At 35.5% G+C, this 23,127-nt stretch overlaps 1 protein-coding gene across 23 annotated transcripts in view; it reads right to left on the minus strand.

The window, feature by feature from the left end:
* Positions 1-23,127, minus strand: part of NRCAM (neuronal cell adhesion molecule) — a 151,504-nt gene that overhangs the window by 11,699 nt on the left and 116,678 nt on the right. For 10 of the 23 annotated variants that reach the window (XM_071552387.1, XM_071552381.1, XM_071552385.1 and 7 more), the window contains 11 exons: positions 22,118-22,343; positions 21,716-21,831; positions 20,910-21,114; positions 20,632-20,754; positions 19,457-19,633; positions 18,319-18,354; positions 10,989-11,054; positions 10,357-10,482; positions 9,167-9,319; positions 5,793-5,924; positions 1,070-1,148 (listed from right to left, as the gene is read on the minus strand). In XM_071552387.1, the coding sequence (XP_071408488.1) occupies positions 1,070-1,148; positions 5,793-5,924; positions 9,167-9,319; positions 10,357-10,482; positions 10,989-11,054; positions 18,319-18,354; positions 19,457-19,633; positions 20,632-20,754; positions 20,910-21,114; positions 21,716-21,831; positions 22,118-22,343 (1,439 nt within the window). The remainder of the gene's footprint in view (positions 1-1,069; positions 1,149-5,792; positions 5,925-9,166; positions 9,320-10,356; positions 10,483-10,988; positions 11,055-18,318; positions 18,355-19,456; positions 19,634-20,631; positions 20,755-20,909; positions 21,115-21,715; positions 21,832-22,117; positions 22,344-23,127) is intronic. The other 13 variants (XM_071552394.1, XM_071552393.1, XM_071552392.1 and 10 more) reach the window with 4 other exon arrangements.

Below are 23,127 nucleotides of genomic sequence, written 5' to 3' on the forward strand. Positions count from 1 at the left end.
GAATTACCTCTGCTGCCAAACTGCTTCACACTTTCCTTTTTAGCAGCTGAATTTAATTCATTCATATGCACTTATGGCTGTAACAAAGTACTATTCTGAACTCATTAACCTAAGAACAGAGTATTGTAATTTTTTAATCAACAGAGAATAAACAGAAACTGCTCTTTGGCTTTGAGAACTGTACATCTATTCATGTCAGATCAAGATGTACATTTCTCTTCTCTAAAAAAGCTATGGCAACAGTGCAGATCAAACTTTCTTTTCTATGTACATTTGTAAATGTCAAATCTTCAAAATAGTAAAGGGCTTCTACAATGCTTTTGACACAGGAACACACTACAAAATCTACTTTATCACCTAAGTAAAAGATAATGGCATCGACCTATTTAGAAAATAACAACATTATTTTCTGTACTAATCAAAACCCAACAAATAAAATGTTGCTTATTAAATAAGCAATACTTAAAATTGTTATATGAACAGACTTGCCAAGCCATGCATTTACATTGGAGGAAGAGAGTTGGGAATAAGAGCTGAGTTGCATGCTTTGAAGCTGCTTGCTATGGATTTTGTACCGAAATACTGAAAGGGAGATTTGTTTTTTTCTTGTAGGACATACCTTCACCTCTGTGTATAACACCACTTTCTTGTTATTGGATTAGATGTTAGTTCTGGCATCCATTTTAAATCTATTTGTTTTCCAGTCAACTTAACACCAGATTGTCTTTATTAGGCTTCAAAAGCAATAATGTTAAATGTGCCCTTACTAAAAGGACACTGTATCTGTATTTAAACGATCTGAAAGTGGGGTTTGTAAATAAAGATTCCACACTTTGAGACAATTGTATTTGAATCTGGATATGACCTTGCATTAGCAAATGGCTTATAGTAAGCTTGGATAATTTTTTTTCTAATGCTGTGGTTGACATGCTATCTGTAGTTCTATATAACACTGGATACAGAATCTCTGACATGGAAAAAAAGTTAGTTTTGAATTAAGAAGTGTGATACCATAAACAGTACATGTGTGACACAACAGTGAAGACGACAAATCACATCAGTTGCTCACCTGTATTCACCAAATGTTCCATCATCTTCTTTCATAGGTTGTATTTCTGGATCAGCATGTGCATCCTCTTTTTCCTTCACTAAAACATTTGAAATAATAATTTTTAACATGGAACTGCAAGATGAGAAAACCTAAGACCTTAATTTCTCAAACTGATCACATTTGGCAGGAACATGGAAGATTTTTTTTAAATGAGGCCTTAGGGTGTTACATTTTTTTCTTTTGAAGAAAAAAAAATCTGTCAATTAGTTATAGAATTTTGTTTACATTCAAGTATAAAATACTGTATGTCATTTTGCATTAGTATAACATTTTCTGCCTTTCACTTCTAGTGCTAAAGTTTTGTTAAAAAATCTTACTAAAATAATTTATTTGCTTATATTATTATTATTAGAGCTATTTTTTTTGAAATCTGTATAATTTAGTTTGACTTGACTATGCTCTGTATTTCTTCTTGATAACCCTCTCATACTGATTGATACAAACAGAATCAGATTCACTTCTGTTCACTGTCAGTTTGTGCATTTTCTGCTTTTATTTCATGCACTGAGACTCCAGGTAATTTAAGCATTATTTTGAGAATTATTATTATTGAGAAAAAATGGGCATGGTCTGTTAATTTCTTCTTTTCTATAATATGATCAAAACCAAAGCAAAATCACCTACACTGGAACCTAAATTTAGCTCTGTTGTATCTCTTGCACATCCTTGTTTTATGTTTAGTCATCGTTCCCTGGTGGGAATAAATCCAGGCATAAAACTTCTCCCTATTCAAAAATACATGTAGAACAGAAACTTTGACACAGAAACTTGCTAGCACCTGAGATGTTTATAGATGACATATATTCATCTAAGCTAAGACTGTTGACAGAGTAAAATAATATACTGACTTTGAAGCATTATAGTTCTTCCTTTGTCTTTTCATTTCTGTTTCTCTGGCACCTACTCAAATCCTTCCCTTGTTTAGCAGATACAGTTATATAATCCAGTAATATAATCCAATATATATTATCTATTACTCTGGTAATTTCCACACCTAATTTGTACATCATTAATTTATATGCTGTTATTTAAGATGATATGAATAATTCCTGATAGTATTCACTAAGTAGTTAATTTCAATAACACGTAACACCTGGAGAGGTATCTGGCTGCTATAATTTTATACTGAAGCAATAAAACACTTTCTACAAACCATAGCCAACATCAAGATGACATTCTAAAATTATGATGAAAAAGAGTTCTTAACTTTGATTTTCATAATTCTTGTCACTACCTGTTGAACAGTACATTTGCAATGACACGAGAAATACAATTAGCTATAAAGTCATGGCTACAAACACCAATAGATATTGAATCAGGAAATCTTATAAACAGTCAAGGTCTACCTTTATATACGTGTGCATATGCATCTGTGCATAAAAGAACCCAATACCTTACAACTAATATTTCTGCAGAAGACGAGAAAAGAATGGCATATCAGGGATCCACAGAGTAATGCCAACCTTAGCACCCAACTGCCTCCTACATTTTACTCAAAAACTGTTTCACCCTCTTCTTGATGGTGGCTTGTTTCAAGACTCCCTACTCTTTTCAGGTTCATCACTTCACTTTTTTCAGTCTTCATATTTCCCTTTTCTGTTCTCAGTTCTCTCCACTAATAGTCACTTCTATATCCTCAGTCATCTCATTTTCTCTTAAAAAATTCCAAATATTAGGAGAAAAAACTAAGACGATGCCTTTAACCTGTCATATAACTTTAACACTGTTCCTGAATCATCTATCTTTTCTTCATGGGCACAGGCTGTTGGAAAAGAAGCTTCTCTTACTTTTTGCTGTTACTACAAATCTTCGCTCTCTCTATAAAACAATTCAACAGTTAAATTGGGCAGAGCAGGATTCTTGTATTTAATAAGGTGATTTTCTTATAAAAATAATCTGCTATGCTATGTTCAGCTATAAAAGATTTCCCTATGAAGAGGTAAAGTTCTTAGTGTTCACTGACACTAGTTTTCAGAAGTACTCTGGCCAAAACAAGCAGGAAAAATTAAAGTAGGGAATTTTTATCTTTTTGTAAGGGCATCCATCTTTTTCATGCCCAAATTAAATATGAGCTTCAAGAAGTTTGAGATGCCTTCAAATAAGCATTCTAGAGTCTGGATATTCATATAATTTCCAAACTTTTGGAGTCTGTAATACAGATTTTTTTCATGAAATCAAGATTTTACATGAAACTTAGCTATTATACTTTCTACTGTCACTAGGAGAGGAAAATGAAAAATCAAATTATCCTTTGACGCTGTAAGAATTGATATGCATGCAGGTAAACCCAGATGACCAAACTAGGCTAAGGTATTAAGGAAAAGTTTATTCTGCAGTTGTCAACCCTAAATACACTGCTAAATCGTGCAGTGGGCAAAAGAGCAGCCCAGGAAAGCAGGAAACTTGGTCTGCTGCTTTTATGTCAACACCTTTTGCATGCATGTTACTTCAAGGCTATGTTCTTCCCCATGATTTATGGTCTCCCTCTCTCCCAGCAAGGGCCTCAAGCATGTCTGTGAGAACTTTTATCTCTTCTTGCAACAGGGGCGTGAACTTCTCAAAACAGACGGGCAGGAAATAGGCAGTGCTATTCATGGGAAAGAGTTATCTCCCACACCAGGTTTTTCCTAGGCCCAGTTTTCCCAGCAGTGAAAACTTCCTTGAGCAAAACTCTTTTCCCTCCTCGAATAAATCTTCTCTGTTTAACTTTCTCTTCCTACAGATGCTCATTTGAAGTTTGGTCATGGACACTCTCATCCCTTAACAGCTGCTCTCAAATCCTCTCTGGCAGTGCTATGCCAACTGGTTCCCTCTCTACTTTTCTAGAGAGCTTTAATCTGTGGACCTACTACATAAACAGAAATGTAAGACCAGAGAAAGATACGTATGATACGTATATGCACAGGTACATAAACACACACACACACACACACACACATGCGCGCGCCCTTTATAGCATGTAAACCAGGAGAATGAGAGCTTTGATAGGAGCCATACAACATATAGTTCTAATTTTTAATTAAAAATTATTAAATATACTTGACTGTTCCTAGACCTAATACTAAAAAAACCTCCCTGGCCCCCTCCTTAAATAAAAAAAAAATTATAGAATCAAAACCAGCCTAACTGAACGATGGTAACTTCAAACTTAGCTGCAAAAGTGCACAGGCTGAAGAGGATACAGATTCTGGGAAGGAAATGAAGGTATTTTGTATTTGAGACAAAATAACACATGAAGGTGTTTTTCCTATGAAATGCATTCCTGATACTTTAAAGTAATGCAGTGGCCATGATCAGGTGTGTGTTTCCACACCTTCTGACCAAGTGAATTCTAACTCAGCTTATTTTAGTGGATTGAACCCATTTACTCTACACTTCAGAAAGTGGAATATATAGAAGTGGTGTTACTTCAAGCAAAGCTCAAACCTCTTTAGAGAGGTTATATAGTAATATGACCCTCAAGAAATTAAGAAGATGCTTCTCTTATGCTTAAACAGTTTGGGGTTTTCTACCAATATGCTCACTGCTCCTTCCAAGCCCATCAAATCATAGAATCATAGAATCGATTGGGTTGGAAAAGACCTCCGAGATCATCAAGTCCAACCCTTGGTCCAACTCCAGTCCATTTACTAGATCATGGCACTCAGTGCCACGTCCAATCTGCATTTAAAAATCTCCAGGGATGGTGAATCCACAACCTCTCTGGGCAGCCCATTCCAATACCTGATTACTCTCTCTGTGAAGAATTTTTTTCTGATATCCAACTTAAATTTCCCCTGGCAGAGCTTGAGCCTGTGCCCCCTTGTCCCATTGCTGAGTGCCTGGGAGAAGAGACCAACCCCCACCTGGCTAGAACTTCCCTTCAGGTAGTTATAGACAGTGATGAGGTCACCTCTGAGCCTTCTCTTCTCCAGGCTAAACAACCCCAGCTCCCTCAGCCTCTCCCCATAGGACTTATGCTCCAGTCCCTTCACCAGCCTTGTTGCTCTTCTCTGGACCTGCTCCAGCACCTCAATATCCTTTCTGAATTGAGGGGCCCAGAACTGAACACAGTACTCAAGGTGTGGCCTCACCAACGCAGAATACAGGGGAAAGATCACTTCCCTGGTCCTGCTGGCCACGCTATTTTTGATACAGGACAGGATCCCATTGGCCTTCTTGGCCACCTGGGCACATTGTTGGCTCATGTTGAGCTTCCTGTCAATTAGTACTCCAAGGTCCCTTTCTGCCTGGCTGTTTTGCAGCCACTCTGTGCCCAGCCTGTAGCGCTGCAGGGGGTTGTTGTGGCCAAAGTGCAGGACCCGGCAGTTGGCTTTATTGAACTTCATCCCACTGGAATCAGCCCATCTCTCAAGTCTATCCAGATCCCTCTGCAGAGCCCTCCTGCCTTCCAGCAGGTCGACACTCCCTCCCAATTTGGTGTCATTAGCAAATTTGCTGATGATGGACTCAATCCCCTCATCTAAATCATCAATAAAGATGTTAAACAGGACTGGACCCAATACAGACCCCTGGGGAACACCACTAGTGACCCGCCACCAGCTGGATGCAGTTCCGTTCACCCGCACTCTCTGGGCCCGACCCTCCAGCCATATACACAATGTAAATGTGAACCTGCAGCAAATACAGGTCTTAATGGTTACCAACAGATGAATTTCACTGTCATTGTTAAATAGCATACCTGGATATTTGCCACCTTTATTCCTCCTTATGAAGCAAACAATCAGTAAAATCAAGATCAGAAGAGCAACAGCACACATAAGACCAATGAACCATCCTTGAGTAGCGATGTCTACCTGCCGGCTTGCCATTGCTAGAGGATAAAGGAAGAAAATTAGATGTTTTACTGCATTTAAATGCTATGTTAATTCAGATAAATAATAGCCAGTATACACTGTTCATTAGGGAATAGCACTCACTGTGAAAAAAATCGCATTAAGAAAGACAGTGATACTGTATTTTGTGAGTATTTTCATTGCTCAAAATGTTTCCAGGCACATAGAACTTACTTTTGAGTATGTAAGAAGTCTGCCAACATTTAAGCTTAGCAACTACTTTTTAAAATCTGCACACACGTTGCTTTCCACAGACCTCAAAACTATTCTATGTTACATTAACTAAACTCTGAAATGAAATAGCAAATTATAATTCACACAAATATGTCAATTACATTCTCAAAATGAATAAAAAGCCAATACTCATTAGCTAATGCATTCTCATCAGTCTGAACTGGGGAAACAGATGGGTCATTTGAGGCCCTAACATTCAATTTCAAATAAAAATTAACAATGAAGCATCCTTTAAAACCTTATTAAGCATCCTGTTTTCTGCCTTTTCTCAAACCTCATCCTACAATTTATCATGATTGCCACGATTTAGGATTAGTGAGGGCTCAATGCGATGCAATTGAGAAACCTTTCCTTGGCACCGTTTCTCTCCAAATGCTGAGTCTAGCTGGTAGATAATGTTAATGATAAGGAAACTACACAGGAAACACTACAGTCACTAATAATATCTGTGTGGTCTAGGGGCTGGATCTTTCCTACTGTCTCCAACACTGTAAGAGGATTTTTCTGGCAAAGCTTATTTTCTACTCTGCTGTTTGGAAACACACAACAGGCAACTGGACTTAGGATTTCCTGTTGGAAGAAAGTGGGAAGGGTGAGAGGTGTTAGGGATGCTACAGAGAGAGGAAGATAAGAAGTGGAGGAAGATGCACATCCATTCAGACCTATCTTTTTCATTCTTCCCCTTCTTCTCTAGACCTTCTCTGTGAAGAATTGCTTGACAGACAGAATTCAAGCCCATGTCTCAGTGTTTTCCCAGTTAAGATGGAGACTGAGACAGCTAGCTTGAAAAAGCAGCTCTCAGTGGTCACACATTCCTGAGGGTTTTCCAAGGACTCTATAAACTTAAAGTCTGATGTCCAGATGTAGTATCTCCCATACATTCCACACAGAACCCCATTGTGGAGACGATCAGGAGATTTCTCAGCCCTTATTTAAGAATATGTTTTCTGATATTTTAGAAACTCTTTCTTTTATGCACAATAATTTAGATTATTTTTGCATAAAAGTATCTACATATTATATAAATAAATCCCTTATACATATATATTTATACTTCATATGCCACATATAAATATATATAAAGTATATAATATAAATAAGTGGCAATTAAAAAAAAACACTCACGAAGGCAATCTTCCTCTGAATAAGATAAAACTTTGTTTTCATATTAAGGTTAAAATTATTTTTTGTTTTGCACATAGACATTCATAATAAGACATTAAAAGTTGTGTAATACATATTGTGACAAAATGCAAAAGCACAAATCACATTCAAGTGTAGTAAGAAATAGCATCAAGCAAATCAAATCATGCATAAAAATATGTAAGATAGATGGGAAAGAGAAAAGATGAAAGCTTACTTATGCAGATTCCGGTATTAACTTATTGAATGTTCAGTAGGAAAGGGTTTCTAGATCTCTGTGCAACTATAAAAATGGCACATTTCCTGCTTACGCTAGGCAAATTATCTGCTTCAAGCAGAAAAACTTGGTGGACCACCACTGCAGGAGTCAATGCAATACCCTGTACTGGGAATGCCCAAAAAATAAATCCTCACACTGTGAAGATGTTCCATAGGAATGCTTGGCAAAGAAGAAAATGTGGCAAAAGCCTCATATCTGACACATTGCAGTTTCATTCCTAACTAAGAACATATTCCATATTCCAGTTCTTTCCTCTTTCTCCACTCCATCTTTTGCAGTGTTTAAAAGCTTTGACCTAGGCTGAAGACAGAGTGACACAACAATTTTCTTAAGAAACAGGCTATTTCCTTAGCTACTCAAGGGCATGAGTCAACATGACTGGGGAGGTGCAAGATTCCTTATCTACTGGCTCAGTACTTTTTTAGCAGAAAGATGCTTTTAGGAAGATTTCCATTCAGCTTGTTTTGAATTATATTACAGTCTGAATCCTTGTTTACTGCTGCTTCAGGCTTTGGAAGTGTATTTGCATAAAATTTTACAGATATGTTTTTGTACCACTAGATGTTCTGGCTCTCTGTTTAGCCTGTACATATTTGCTTGGCATTGTTATTCAGCATCATGTTTTGACAGCTTTCCTGCAACACGATAAACTGTGAACAGAAATGGAACAAAACAAAGCAAAAAATTATGATTTTAGAAAGTGCTCACTTTCAAACTGGCATACCTACTATCTGATTTGTTGCCTGGTAATTATTACATAATCTTCAAGGGGGTTTTCATATTTAAATTACTTTCATATAATATTCTGGAGTTGGTGACACTACTGCTATATAAACATGGACTGACCAAAATGCTTGGAATGAGCAGAAGTGGCTAGCAGAGACACAAAAAAAAATAAGAGCTGAACCAAGAACATGCTGTGATGGCAACAATATATCTAGCGTAACATTAAAAAACTTGGAATAAAGCCCTTTCTCTGAGTGACAAGAACAACCATTGCTGATTTGCTTATGAAGAAATATGACTGCAATATGTACATAAGGAATTTAAACAGACTTACTCATTCCTAGGGTATAGATGTGACATCAAAATCTATATAAAGCCAGTATATGGCAGGAAAAGAAACATTTACATGTAGGAATCTCTTAACATTGGTATAAATAGATCACATGAGATATTAAACTGAATCTGCATTCCCTGATCATGCAAATATTTTAGCTCTATTAAAAGAGACCTTTAAATACAGCCATCTAATTATATTAATGAGAACTATAAGAAATAGGTCATCCTCAGTGCACAGTACAGAGATGGCGTGTGAGCCGTGCACATCTTGCCCCTAGTATAAACATCAGTCAAGCAGAGTGAATTGAAAGGATGGAAACATTCATAATCTACATATAAATGTATTGACATTATTTAGTTTAACAACTTAACATTGCTTTATAAAAGGAACATGCAAAGATGCCAGCTACAACATCTCTTTAACTAGAAGCAGCTCAGCATTTCAGCACTTGGGCTACCACAATTCTGGCTATGATACAGAACTGGTACAGTGTGCCTCACCTGGACCTGTCTCAAACACATCCTCTGAACTCCTAAAACCAGACAGGCCCTCAGCACCAACCCGGACTTTATATGCTGTTCCTGGTGTTAAACCCTTTAAGACAAAGAAGCTTCGAGAACCATTTACAATTTCCTTTTTCCAATCTTCTTTGCCTATAAAAATTTTAGGAAAACAACATATTGGAATTTTAATTTTATCTAGACAGAATACTATTGACAGTTATTTGACTAAACTATGGATTGGCTGACAAAAATAACTGTTCTCTCAAAAAATAATAAAATTATATAAAATTATGACTAAGAGATTGCATGCACTATATTAAAGAAGACATTGTACAGTAATTATGAAACTATTTTAAACATTTGTTCCATTGTACTAGAGAAATACTAATTAATTTTTAAATGCTTATTGAGCTTGTAATTATAAAATACATTAAAATAGATTTTAATAGATTTTAATCTCCTAATTAAATAATGCTTCTGGCAGTTTCAGTCAATATTTACTTTGGTCAAGAAATTCTATTTCAAAATCTGAATCTATCTCTCTTATTTTTTTTTTCTAGTACAGTCTCATCTATTTCTTTGACCAATATGCAGAAAAATCATTTATACCCCAGTTTTCACATTAGTCACATTTAGTGATAACTTTTGAAGGATGAGGCATTTGAAAAGAAGCATCTTGCTTTTATTAGCTAACTGTGTTTTAATTATTACTGGTATTATCAAAGATGTAAACTTGGTTTTACACTAGTAAAAGTACATAAGTTGGCTGATATTTTAAAGTTTAATTTAACAAGGAATATCTTATTTAATTCCTTTTTTCCCCCCTGAATTGTGAATAATTTAGGAAAACTGTTATGTCCTATTTTAATGCAAGTAATCATTTTACTCATGCAATCCCTGCATGATAAACAACAATTCAAACTACATTTTTAGAAGTTCACATTCAAAAAATTTATAAAATAATACAAAGGAACAAAGGTTCATATTCTATCTAAGCATCAAACACCTGCTACACATCGATGTTTATTAAAATGAAAATTATTTGATATTCTTGATCAAATTAAAAAATTCTCCTAGACATTGAAGAGCTATCATTAACAATAGGTCACTTTAAGACCATATTTACTATAAACATCTTCAAAAATACATCTGAATACTTTAGTAAATTCAATGAAATGACTTCTTACTGCCTGCTACACCATATTCAACATAAAAGTTCGCATGATCTGGTCCCTCATACTCCCAACTGATATTGGCATAGGTCTCAGCGGCAGCTGTTGTAACATTTCTGATCCTTGGATAAAGTGGTTGAACTGAATGCACAATAGAAAAACAAAGAATATGCAATTGTGACTTCATACATTTACAAAAAATATTCATAGAATTTACTGTGTTAATTTAGTCCATATAGAGGGAAAGTATAGTACATTTGTCATTGTTTCCATTACTGGAAAAGAGTGACTAAAGTAGTGTATTTTTTAATTGAATCACACGCAGTTACTACACTAGGAAACTATATAGTAATATCTATATACTCTACTGAGCTTGCTCTGTACCACAAATGCTGCCAAATACTTAAAAAATACTTAACTGCCAAAATTCTGAAAAACATTATTTCTATTCATCTGGAAGTAAAATGCAGACAGCTGGAAAGTGAGAGCATTGTCAGGGTAATGGGAAATGGTAGGACAGAAGGGAGGTATGAAGGTGGTACACTTCTCTCTTTGTAGCACTGAATGGACTGCAAATGCCCCAACTGCAAGCCCTTATAGGATTTTGGCTCTATTGCATTGATAATGATAAAAAAGGAAGACAATACCCTTATAGAATGTTGGACCGACAGTGTGCATGACTGGGGAGGTTGCAAAAAGGATTTCTGAATATCCTTCACCATCAGAGACAGTAGGAAAGAAAAAATAAAGAGTAAAAACACTTTGCATCAAAAAGGAACATTTAAATAATACCATGAAACCTTACCTGTTAAATAAATAACACATGCACACTGTAAGATCATGCAAGATTCAATTAGTCTTACTTATTAAAATATGGAACAGCTAAATGATACACATGTATTTGAAAACAAACTGAAGTATGTGTGTACTGACAGCTTTACTTTCACTGGAAACTTCTGAAATCAGCTTTTTTAACATTATGGATTCATGGGACCTTCAGACACTGGAACACTAGACATCAGATATTGGAAAGCCAATATCAGAATACTCTGCTGTGAAGGACACAAATCACTGGAATGCAAGAAGCTGCTCGTTGTAAGGTACTGTGTCTTACTGCTGATATTCTGGTTAGACGACAGTGCTTTTCACAGATACGCATAATGCCCACATCTATGAAATGAAGAGCTTCTCTTCTCAGTATTCTGTAATTAGCCACTTCTTTGCTCATACCTTAGTTCTTAGCTTATTACCTTAGCTCCAGTTATGCTTGTTACAAATGGACATATATCTCAGTATCTCTGCTTGCCTAATGTTAACGAAAAAAACAAATTTAATAGTTCTAATGATGTAATAGGGCAGATACAAAGAAGATGCTCCACTAAGGCATGAAATTTGCTTTAAATGAAAATGCTTTACTTGGTTTGTCACTGACTTTTCTATGCTGCTAAAAATATCTTTTCTGTTAGAAACAATATTAAAAAACGCCTCCCAAAGGACTATGAAACATCAGAAGTAAAAATCTAGTCTCAATAAAGACAAATGGCAGAATTCCAAGGGCTTCATCTACACAAGAACATCAAACGAGCATAAGCCAAGGCAAGTCAGGCTGCACAAAATTTATCTCTAAGTAATTTTGTCCTTCAAGCAGGATAGCTTTGTTCACATGACCAACTGGAAGAAGTTCCAGGTTATATTGAAAGAGAAAATGGCTTACTTTGGCTCCTAGCACAGGCTAAATAATATGAGTACCATGTCTAGAAAACTATAGTTTCTGAGTCTTTTTTATTTAAAATAAATTATGCAAATTCCATCAATTCTCCTGAGAATGTGTTCTAATTATGACAGATTTTTACAATATCAGTTTTTTATCTCCCTATTTGCATCAAGTTTTTCTTCTTAACTCTATTCCAGTAGTATTCACTTAACAATTCCATCTGTATTGCTCCCCCATCTGACATCTTTGTAGGTAAGTTCGGCTTATATATAATATCTTTAACCAACCAAAGTTATAAGGAATATATTATTTAAATAATAAAGACTGTATTTATTTCTGGGCTAAAATCACTTGAGCAAAATAAAGTAGGAAGCACTAGTAAAAAGCTAAGTCATCAGCCCCAAGACATACCAGTGCCAGGGCTGTCTATGGGAAATCCAGCAAGTAACCATATACACCATGGTACTGCAAGGGGATTAGATTCTGTTTCTCTGTGCCACTTGAAGGTAGCAAGAGGAGAGAATAGCAGTCTCTAAATTTAGGAGGGTGCAGAGTCTGAGGTTGCAGACAGGATATATAAGCTTCCTTCTTGATTTGCACGTAGGAACAGGTGTTACAATCAGCATCTAAGCATTTTTGCTGTGCCACCCAAACAACTGGTTTGTATTCTAAATATGACTTTGTTTTGTTTCACTACATTGTATTTTCTCAGACCTGCATTTTCCTGGATTTTGGTCTTCCACAGGAGATGTCTAATTATCAGCACAACTATTTGACTGATACTTGTTGTCAATGTTAAAGACAGAAAACACTGTTAGCAATAATCTGTTTTGTACTTCTGCACACAGATGCCACAGCATTATCCATAACTTCTCCCTCCTCATGCCTGAGCACTTGGGGATGAAGGAACCTGTCTCATCTTGTGTGAAAGACTCCAGATGACAGAGAGCTTCTGTAACACTAAGGATATTCGATGGGCATTCAATCTTATGTTGTGGGGTTTCTTTCCTATCTCCAATTTCCAGTTTCTACTCTGATTAAAGAGTTGCCTGCTAGATTAAAATATCTGCTAAAAGTCTTTCTGTTCATATGATTGCCTGTAACAATCAAGTTGGCTCTGAATGTTACCTTCATTTCCTTGGTGTCTTTAGTTTCTAAATCCTCTCAAGTGACTGATTTATGCTTCAATTTATTATATGTACTCTTATCAGATTCTTACCAATAGCTGTTTGTATACATTTATCCACATACAATATTTTGTCAGATTCAAATTCTGTGTTTTTTTCTTTTGAATACAGTGTGCCAAAAAACATTTTCAGTAGCACATTTCAAAATTATTATTTTTGCAATTATCCTCTTTTGCCCTGTTCCTTGATCTCATTTTCCATCAGGCCTGAAAAGTTTTAGTAAACTCTGTTAAATGTGCCATATTTGCAACATGACTACACACATAATTAGACAAAAGATGGCTGAAGGATCCTGAGGTGATGAAAGTCTAGAGCTGAAGTGGTTGCAACACTTAAAGCTTGTCTCTAATCCATCCAGACTTGTTTTCTCAATCACCACACCTCTAATTATAATTAACCTCTCAGTTCTTCAATATGTTTCCCAGCACTGTTCACAAATGAAAATGTGTCACTGTCAGTTGGCAGAAACTCTGAGCGTGTGCCAGTGCCAGTTGGTGAGAAGGGGAGGAGGGGAGGAAGCTTTGTCTCAGGGAGCAGCTCTTGGTAGCAGAGCATTGTGCTCTCTGCTCTGTAACCATGCACAACACTGCAGCAGCATGGGAATGGACTGTCAATAAACTACAGTTTTTATACAGAATGACTCTTATTTGGCTACTTCTGGCAAATTAAGTTTTTATTCCCACTTCGATACACTGCACAATTTAGCCAGCACTTCCGAGTACGGTTTCATTCCTGCAGTGAGATGTGGTATAGAAGTGTTTGCCAATTGTTGAGAAGGAGGCCTAAGATCCAAGTAATATTTTCCTTTCTTTTAAAATTAATGCCAGTGCTTTTTTACTGGAGTTTTTTGTAGAGTTTTATTTATTTCAGCCTTTCAGCAACAGAGTTCTTACAAATAACAGACTCAGGGTGCAGAATCAATAGAATTTAGTAAAACGGCATGAAATCTGAAGGTATTTTAACAATGGAGTAGGTACTCTTTCTCAAGATTTAGTTGAGAAGAACAACAAAGCAAATAATCTCCAAAGCGACTAACTTTAGGCATTTCCATGGAATTCATCTGATACTAAAGAAAAAATGTCAGGTGAGTGACAAGCACAAATTTGAAGATCAGTGCCAAATGGGAAAAAAACCCACAAAACAAATAACACAGACAATTAGTTAAAAAATGCATATATAAAGGCAAAAATGAATTTAAAGGGAAAACCCCCCACCCATACACAAGAAAAGATGAAGGAGAAAGGTAATAGAGTCTGCCTGATCCTGTCAGACACAGAGAGGGGTTTTGGCTTTGTTTGCTTTTTTAACCCATAACATTCCAGTACAAAATTCAAGCCTTAAATTAATAGTAGTAGTGAATTTCTTTTCTGGCAGTGAGAGATAGGCTTTAGTCACTTCTGAGATTATTGAGGCCAATTGCATGAACATTCCTCTAGTGTAAGAAGAACAGAAGCCAAAGAAGAAATGCAAGAAATCATTTCACTGATACGCATTTAGCATGACATGTATTTTTGCATGAAATCTACAAAGTAAAAAGGTATTTGAGTAATTTCTGTACTGTGATAATTTCCCTAGTCTAGTAAGCAAAGCATCAGCATTGTTCCCAGTAAACTTAAAAGAGGACAAAATATTGGTTCTGCATAGCAAGCTGTACTGAAATCACAGCGATACATCATGGACAAGTCCACAGGGAGGGAGTGGCTGCAGAAGCAGTACAAAAATATTGCAATTGACTGAAAAAGCAGCTATAAATTGTTAGCAAAAAATATGGAGACATTATGTGAAATGATTCAGAGGGAGGAGAAGCAGATGGTGGGCAGAGAAAATGATTTAAAGAGCATTTTGTACAGAACAAAGAAAACTGAGATGATCCTGTCTTCTACAAAGAGAGCAGAGATCTGAAATCAGTTGAGACTCATTTCTAGCCTACTGTGAAGAGTTACATATTAGGGATTAAGTCAAAAAATCTGAAAAAATAGTTTTAAACTCAGAGGATAATCTACTTGTTCTTCTCCCTTGCAACAAAAGGGAGTACTATTTGTCGGTAGTACTTGAGATGTGAAGTTCACATGGAGAAGGCAGACCAGACTGCACCACAGTGACAGGAAGCACTTGCTACAATTAAAGGTTACTGTGATCTCACAATCTTATTTTAATTGCAGTTCAGGACTACCAGTTACCAGTGCCTGCATACATGCAGATGACAAGACCTTGCTTTTTATCAATTCAAATGAGAAGGCTTGTGGAATGAGTCACCATGCCATGACTCCCTACACTTCAGCTTACAACAAACACACCCCCCGTGACTTTATTTTAATCAGCAACTTTAGTTTCCATCACTGGTCAAATAGGCTTCTCTTCCCTTCTCTACTGACCAGTCTTTTAAAACTTCTAACAGAAAAGGACAGAAAAGACATGACTCCAATGATCACCTGAGTTGCTTTCCAGCTGCTATTGTAATTACTTAACATGTAATTGGGTTATTCCCCAATTTTTCTCATAACTTCTGTCATGCCTGTGGTTAGATGCCAATACATAAATGGCATTACCAATGCATTCTGAATATCTAATACTGGGTACAATACATTTTGTTTTACATATGAAATTTTCAGACACATCTAGAATACAGGTTGCTAAGAAAAAAAAACCCCAAAACAATTCTTGTCTCTTTCTAGTACCATAATTTGATCAAATTTAAGTAATTCATAAGATAACAGTATTACAAAGCAAAAATAATAGTTCAAGTCAAATAGTAGTACCAACTACAATGGGATAGCTTTTCCATCTAGTTAAATAACACAACTCATGATTTACTCATGTGGGCTTGTGACAATAAAATTATTGAAAATATTAAGAACCTTAGTTTGACTGTAGCAATATTTCCCTCTGCAGTTTAATATATAATTTTACTTGTAGAAATGAAATATGTCACAAGTAGCACTGCTCACCCAGGTTTAAATTATTTGAATTTCTCCAGGACCCTGTGTCTAATGTTTGTGACTGGCCAACCTGCAGGTCTTCATGGGCAGCTAGCCAGTAGAAAACAGCAAGTGCAGAAATTTCAGTGCAATTTAGTCTGGCTGAACCTGGGACCTACTGGCTTGTTAACTTCCAAGATAAATGGACTCAAACCGAAAGAAAAATGAGAATTAGATTTTCCTGCTAAGTTTTGCCGTTCAAAATAAAAAACCTGAGATATTTTTGATAGATCACATAAAGATTCAGAACATCTAAATTTCACCTTCTTGGTTTGGGTCCCAATTCGTAAGAACTGTATAGATGTATAGGCCCTCATGCACTTCACAGAGGAAGAAAAGTTCACTGCTGAGTACAGCTTCTTCTTGAGTGGGCTTACCTTTTCTATCTTTCAAATCCACCAACTCATGAAAACAAATAATTTGACATTTGATCTTCCTTTTCCTTGCTCATGGTCCCAGATCAGTAGCAAAGCACTTAACATATTAATGTAAGTAACCACTGAGAACATTGATCTCAGACCTGCAGCAACTCAAATGTCCTAGCAGATGTCATAGCTTTAGTTCTGTCCTGTTTGTACTTCCAAAGTTTTCTTTGCAATTCTTAGACCTAGATGCTCCAGGAATATGGAAAAAACTTTGAAACTATAAACACCATGGAACCAAACAAAGACATCTGCTTAATTTTCAGAGAATATGAGATGACAGCTCTGAAATGTGACCTGCTCCAGCTTATCTTACAAGTAAAATGCTTTCTGCTAGCCACAGACTGTGATACAGCTATAATTAGACCTCAGTTTCACACAGAGAATTCATTTTTCCTTGCATGAGTTTTTAGAGTCAGCTATAAATAATGAGAACTTAATTTACATTTCTGCTGTGAATGTCCAGGACTAAAGCCAGTTTGATTGTTTCAATCTGAACTGACTTCTCAGCTACAACTAGACTAAAATAGCAAGAAAGACTTGCCGTTAAAATAATTCCACAGCTCCACACACTTACCAGAAACACATCTGATATTAGAATACACTTATATATACATGTAAAAATATATAGGTATATATGCACAAATACAGGCATACATACACATATTTATTTTCTGATTTATACCAGACTGAGAGAATTAATTTCTTTCTTCTGGCTGTTATCATTCACAATATCTGATAATCAAGTGAAAAGAAACTAAATGTGAAACAATTTATGCTGCCTTTTCCAAGCTTGTAAAAACTGTGGAGTATTTAATGTACAGATTTTAATTAGGATGTTTATGGTCTGACAATCTGAAGCACAAGTGTTTATTAGTGTTAATGACAGCATTGTGATTAAATGGCACATAGGTACAGACTCATGTTTATGACTCTGAGCTACCTAACAGCCCTCAGAACAACCTTGGCTTCTGACAACAAAGGTATTGAAATTCTTAAAGAACTAAATATTACTGAATTCAGGAATAAGGATGATGATAAGTTTCACTCGCTGAAATATCCTCAAGTACTCACCCACAAGATCTGTGAACCTAAACCAGCAGGAAGATATTTGCCTGTATATTCAATCTAACACTCAAATTGAGAAGTATACAGAGGGTATTGTCAGTCATCTGTCTCCTACACACAACTGGCTTGCACATGAAGTAAATGTGATCAAATGGATAGCAATAATCCGCAGTGAGAACAAGAATGCATCTACTCTTTAAAATAAAAAAGTGCACATGGCACAAGCAGCAAAAGAATCTCCTTTGCAAAAATGGTGTTTTTTCTACTTCAGCTAATCAGTGCTAGTGCACCTGGATCCTGAATATTTATGACAAGTGACATACATCTGTTAAATGTTCAAAAATAATCAGACTTTGCTGAAGCAAAGCTAATGAATTCCCTTGGAACTCTGTGGCAAAATAAGATGAAAGGTATTAATAAGCATTCTGTATTCCTTAAAAAAATCCAAGAAACCCAAACAAAAAACCCCCCACTATGGTTTTCTTCCAGCACTGACTCTACTTTGTATAAAAATCTGTAGTCCAAGATTTTCTGTCCTTACCACTGCAATTTCCCCATTTGCAATACTGCAAAATCCACACATTAACAAATCATGCAGTTTATTTTACCTTTGCCTGCACCTACAGCAGGATGGAGAATACCAGCTTCAATGGAGGAAAACAAGAACAGGAACACTATATAATTAGATACAACACCAAAGGGACCATACATATATAATTTCATAATAAAAAGCATGCAGACTACAAAAAATGTATTAATTCAAATAAATTAGAAACAATCCACTTATGCTGGACACTCACAGACTACTACAAGGCCAAAATTAATATACATGCATTTACAAAATTTTATTGCTCATGCTTGTTAGGATTCAAGATTTAAAATACATGCAGTTCATATGCAACCTTAATACACAGTATCAGAGAAATTGCATTGCATACCAACTCATCTATGACAATTCCCACAAACTATAATTTTACTAAGTATAAAAATATGTAAAAAGATGCTACTGAAATAGACTTTTAATATAAAGATGACCAATAATTAAAAAAAAATTCCTCCCAAATTTCCCATTGGCTTTAAATTACTCTTATTTTATTAAGCTTTCATATTCAGTTAAACAACTTGAACAAAAAAACCCTGTCAAAATCAATAGTCATTCTAGAGTGATCATAGATATATAAATCAATAATGACAGGATTTAACAATATCCTTCATAGTTTTTAAATATTATACAATGTCACCAGTTACCTGGAGCCACAGACGACAAATTTATTGCAATGGCTTTACAATTTTTTTGCCAGCTCTGTGAAAAAAAATTTACCCTTCACAGAAGCTTTTGCATATTTCATAAAACCAAAAAACTTCCTTTAATCACAAAGCTCAATCATTTCAGTATTTTATTTTGTCCAATGAAGCAGAATAGGTGAATAGTTCAAAGACCACTAAAACTGTTATGTGAACGCTGAAGCCCAGAAAAGCCAATGTCTTACAGTTTGTGAGTGTATAACAAAAGGAGGGACATCACACCTCTTTTGGGGCTTCCACTACAGTGGTAAAACTTTGCATGTATTGTCTTAAAAACGATTTAAAATATTTTACTGCTGTATAACACAGTTAAGAAAGCTCTAGGAAGAATAATCATGAGGGCCTATTTCCTTAGTAGAAGGAAGTAATAGCAGTATTTTTAATACCATCTGTATGGTTTTTTTAAACCCAATGGATTTTCCTTATACATACCCATCTTACCTTCATCCATAATTGTTACTGCTTCCTCAGTTATCTGACTTCCTGATCCAACTGAAGTTTGTGCATTAAAGTAAAACTTGTACCGTGTGCTGTAATTTAAATTTTTTAATATCAAGGTGCTCTCGTTGGCAGGAATTCTTATTTCTACCAAGGGACCCAATTCATGCGTGTTGTTGACTGTTGTTACAAGAAAAAGAAAAACAAGTTAGGAAAATTTCATCCATTGTCATTGTGTTTAAAAAGGCTTTTTTTGGTTTGTGTATGTAAAGATTTGCCTTTGTGTAAAAAAGATCTATTCAAGGAGCCAAAATTCAACAGGGAGATAGGAAACAACTGCAAGTTTTTAAAGTTCAAGTTCCATTCTCATAAATATCTGAATCCAAGGCAACTGGATCAAATCATGTGAACTTACACAGAGTTGAAACATTGATATTAAAGAATTCCGAAACTAAATTCAGTATGCTTAGGATAAGAAACAACTAGAAGGACTTGTTTCAAATGCCAAAGTACAGTGAAATTTGCTAAGTGGAAGAAAGTAAACTTCTTTAATCTGTTCCACGCACACAAAACTCTTAAATTTCCAGTGTCACTGCTGACAAATTTCTGGGCTAAGCAAGCAGCTGGGATCCTAATGAACTGGTTTAATAGCTCTGATATGAGTAAATGACACATTTATTAAACTTTCATTTTAAAATTATAATACCATGAAAATTGAAAAAACACAGAAGATAATACATTTGGACATCTTTTGATCTGTTTCTAATGATATTTTCCCTGCAGATAGAATACAAAATTTGTAAGTAGTAGTATCTTGCATCTAACTTGGATGCCACTTTTATGTAGGACTTCATCTCCACTTTTCTGTGTATGGTTTGAAGAAATAAAAGAAAAACGCTAATCTTCCACTTGAGCAAGGAAAGTTTTCCAAATACAGTTATTTATGTTATCAAAATACATTAACTGTTTTCAAACTTGACATCTACAATGCAATCATATCTTTTTACATTATATATTAATATTATTTATTACATTAACATATTTTTTCTTTATAAATGGATTACTACTTGGTTGATATATCATCTAAGTTACAGTTATATCACAGAACAGCTTGATTTGGAGAGGGCCTTAAAGATCACCCAGGTCCAACCTGCATAATAGGTTCATAATTAACTTACTTGGCTGAAACTTCAGTATATATGATGTCAAAACACCATTTGGATGGGTAGGTGAACCCCATTCCAGAGTCAAAGAGTCCAATGTTGGGTTAGTAATCTTCAAAAAGGAGGGTGAGCTAGGAACTTTTAAAAAGAACATACAGTAAATACAAAGTAGATTAACTTAAAACATCATGAATTATTAATTCCCAAGAATATTATTCCATTGAGTTATTATTATTTTGTCATGTCCAAGTAAACCATGTTTAAGTTTATTCCCTAATTTTCTCATTTCATACCTCCTTCAGGAGTCTTAAATACTTTGTCTGGGCTTGCTGGTCCTTCTCCTTTACCATTGACAACTCTAACATTCAGCTTGTAAGAACTATAGGGCTCCAGCCCTGGTAACATTCCAAAAGTCTTGTTTCCTCTGAAAGTCAAGATCTTTTTTTCTACATGCCGCCTACTCCTTCTGGATAGACTCTGCACTTTCCAGTAGTAAACCTAAAGGCAGAAAAAATCTACAGTGAGTGCTTAAGTGTTCTGATTCTACAAACTCTAAGCTTTTCCATGAGTGTTCATGAATTATAAATACGAGTAATAGTCTACACAGTGCACCACTGGGTGAAGAATATCACCTGCCAGTTCTGCTAATGCTCAAAGCCTGTCCGACACAAGTTCTGATTTGGAATTGCATGGGTATGTGATGATTCTCTGTTAGCAAGTCTTTCAAGAGGCAGAAGTCACCCATACCACCCATTCTTTCAGTAAGATGTCTAGAAGTACATATCTTTAAATGGGAAAGAAACTAAAAGTTTTGGCTGGAAAAAACCTACACAAATTCTGAATTTACTCTGAGGCTACTGTATTGGAATGACTTCCACACAGGGACAGAAGACTATTCCTCCATGTATGTGACAATTTGATCAGATCCCAAAGCTGACTCTGGTATCCATTTTGCTGATGAGTTTCTAAGAAACTAGAGAACTCACTGAAAAGGAATAGTCCTCTTATATGTCAGGTACTTCAATCTGAATACAATCTCATATAGGAAGAGTGATCTATTTTATCAAATGAGAAAGAGAATGCTTTTGACTGTACTTACTTTGTACCCTTGGAGGTGTCCTCGGACAGTTTTCAGTGGAACTGGATCCCAGTGCACCTTTGCTAATGTGCTGTTAATAACATGAACCTGCACATTGCCTGGAGCAACCATTGGCACTGTGTGAAAACGATGCAACAAGCACCTAGTTAGAATGAGAAACCACATGTACATACTTTTTCAGACAGTCCTAGCATTGTACTCAAGGAATAGGTTAAAATGTTCCCATGTTTTTAGGATTATACTACAGAGAATTATGAAGCCTTATTATCTCCAAATTAATTCATTTTAATTAAAACAATAACCACTATTCCCTTGTCAATATTTCAGTATTTTAAAGACCCATTTACATTATACATTTAGTTCCTTTAAATTACTCTAACTGAGTCAAACTACAAAACTTACAGTCTTCCCCTGAATGTCCAATCACCTCTGACGGCTCTGGTGCATATCCCAGGTCATTTAAAGCTTGTACTTTTATTTCATAGGGAACAAAGGTTGGTGTACCAGACACAATATATTTAGATACATTTGCAACTATAACAGAAGTCCATTCATCATCAACATCTTTCTGACGCCAGCTGACTTTGTACTGAAGTCCTGGTCCATTAGACTGAAAACCTGTTAAAGACTGAAATGAAATGAAGTTTTTTTTAAATATTCTGAAGCATCTGAAAAATCCAGTCATAAAGGAAATATACTGATTCTTCTTTAGAATTTCACTGAAAAAATTACCACTATATTCTGTAACAAAGAAAAAGAAATTTTGCTGAAATGTCCAAGTTATGCAATGTAGCTTTTACCAGAGGCCAGTTCAGTTGCTTTTCACTCTTTAATAAAAATTACATTGAATGGTGATGGTAGCTAATTCTCACACAGCTATACATTGTGATTTCTGTATACACATTTTGATTTCAAATACTTCTTCAAGAAGAGAAACAGGGAAAACAGACTTACACTGACTCCCTATAAACAGTGTTCCCTAGATAATGTTTCTTGACTGGGCTGGGAAACTGGGTTTACATGTCTCTCCTTGAGTTCCTGTCATGAAGGTAAGGGCATGATAGAGAAAACTTTGACAGAAGTTTCTTATTGTGAAAGTACATAATGATTTAGTTCATCACAATAGGATCATTCTAAAAATAAGACTCTACTTCAGATAAATCTCAATTTACATATTGAAGTTTTCCTAAACTGGCAGCAAAACATCCTGTATTACATAATTATTGGCTTATCTTGAGAAATCACTCAAGGAAAATATAGCCCCTTAACTTATTTTCAAAAAGTACTCAGTTTTTCCTGAAAATGAAGAAAGGGAAATATCTGAATTTAACTCTTTCAAGAATATTTTAAGCATGCAATGCATCAGGTATTCGAATCATTATTTCTCAAAAAATACTACTCACAGATCTGAA

This window comes from Pithys albifrons, chromosome 3, assembly GCF_047495875.1.
Source record: "Pithys albifrons albifrons isolate INPA30051 chromosome 3, PitAlb_v1, whole genome shotgun sequence".
Classification (NCBI taxonomy): domain Eukaryota; kingdom Metazoa; phylum Chordata; class Aves; order Passeriformes; family Thamnophilidae; genus Pithys; species Pithys albifrons.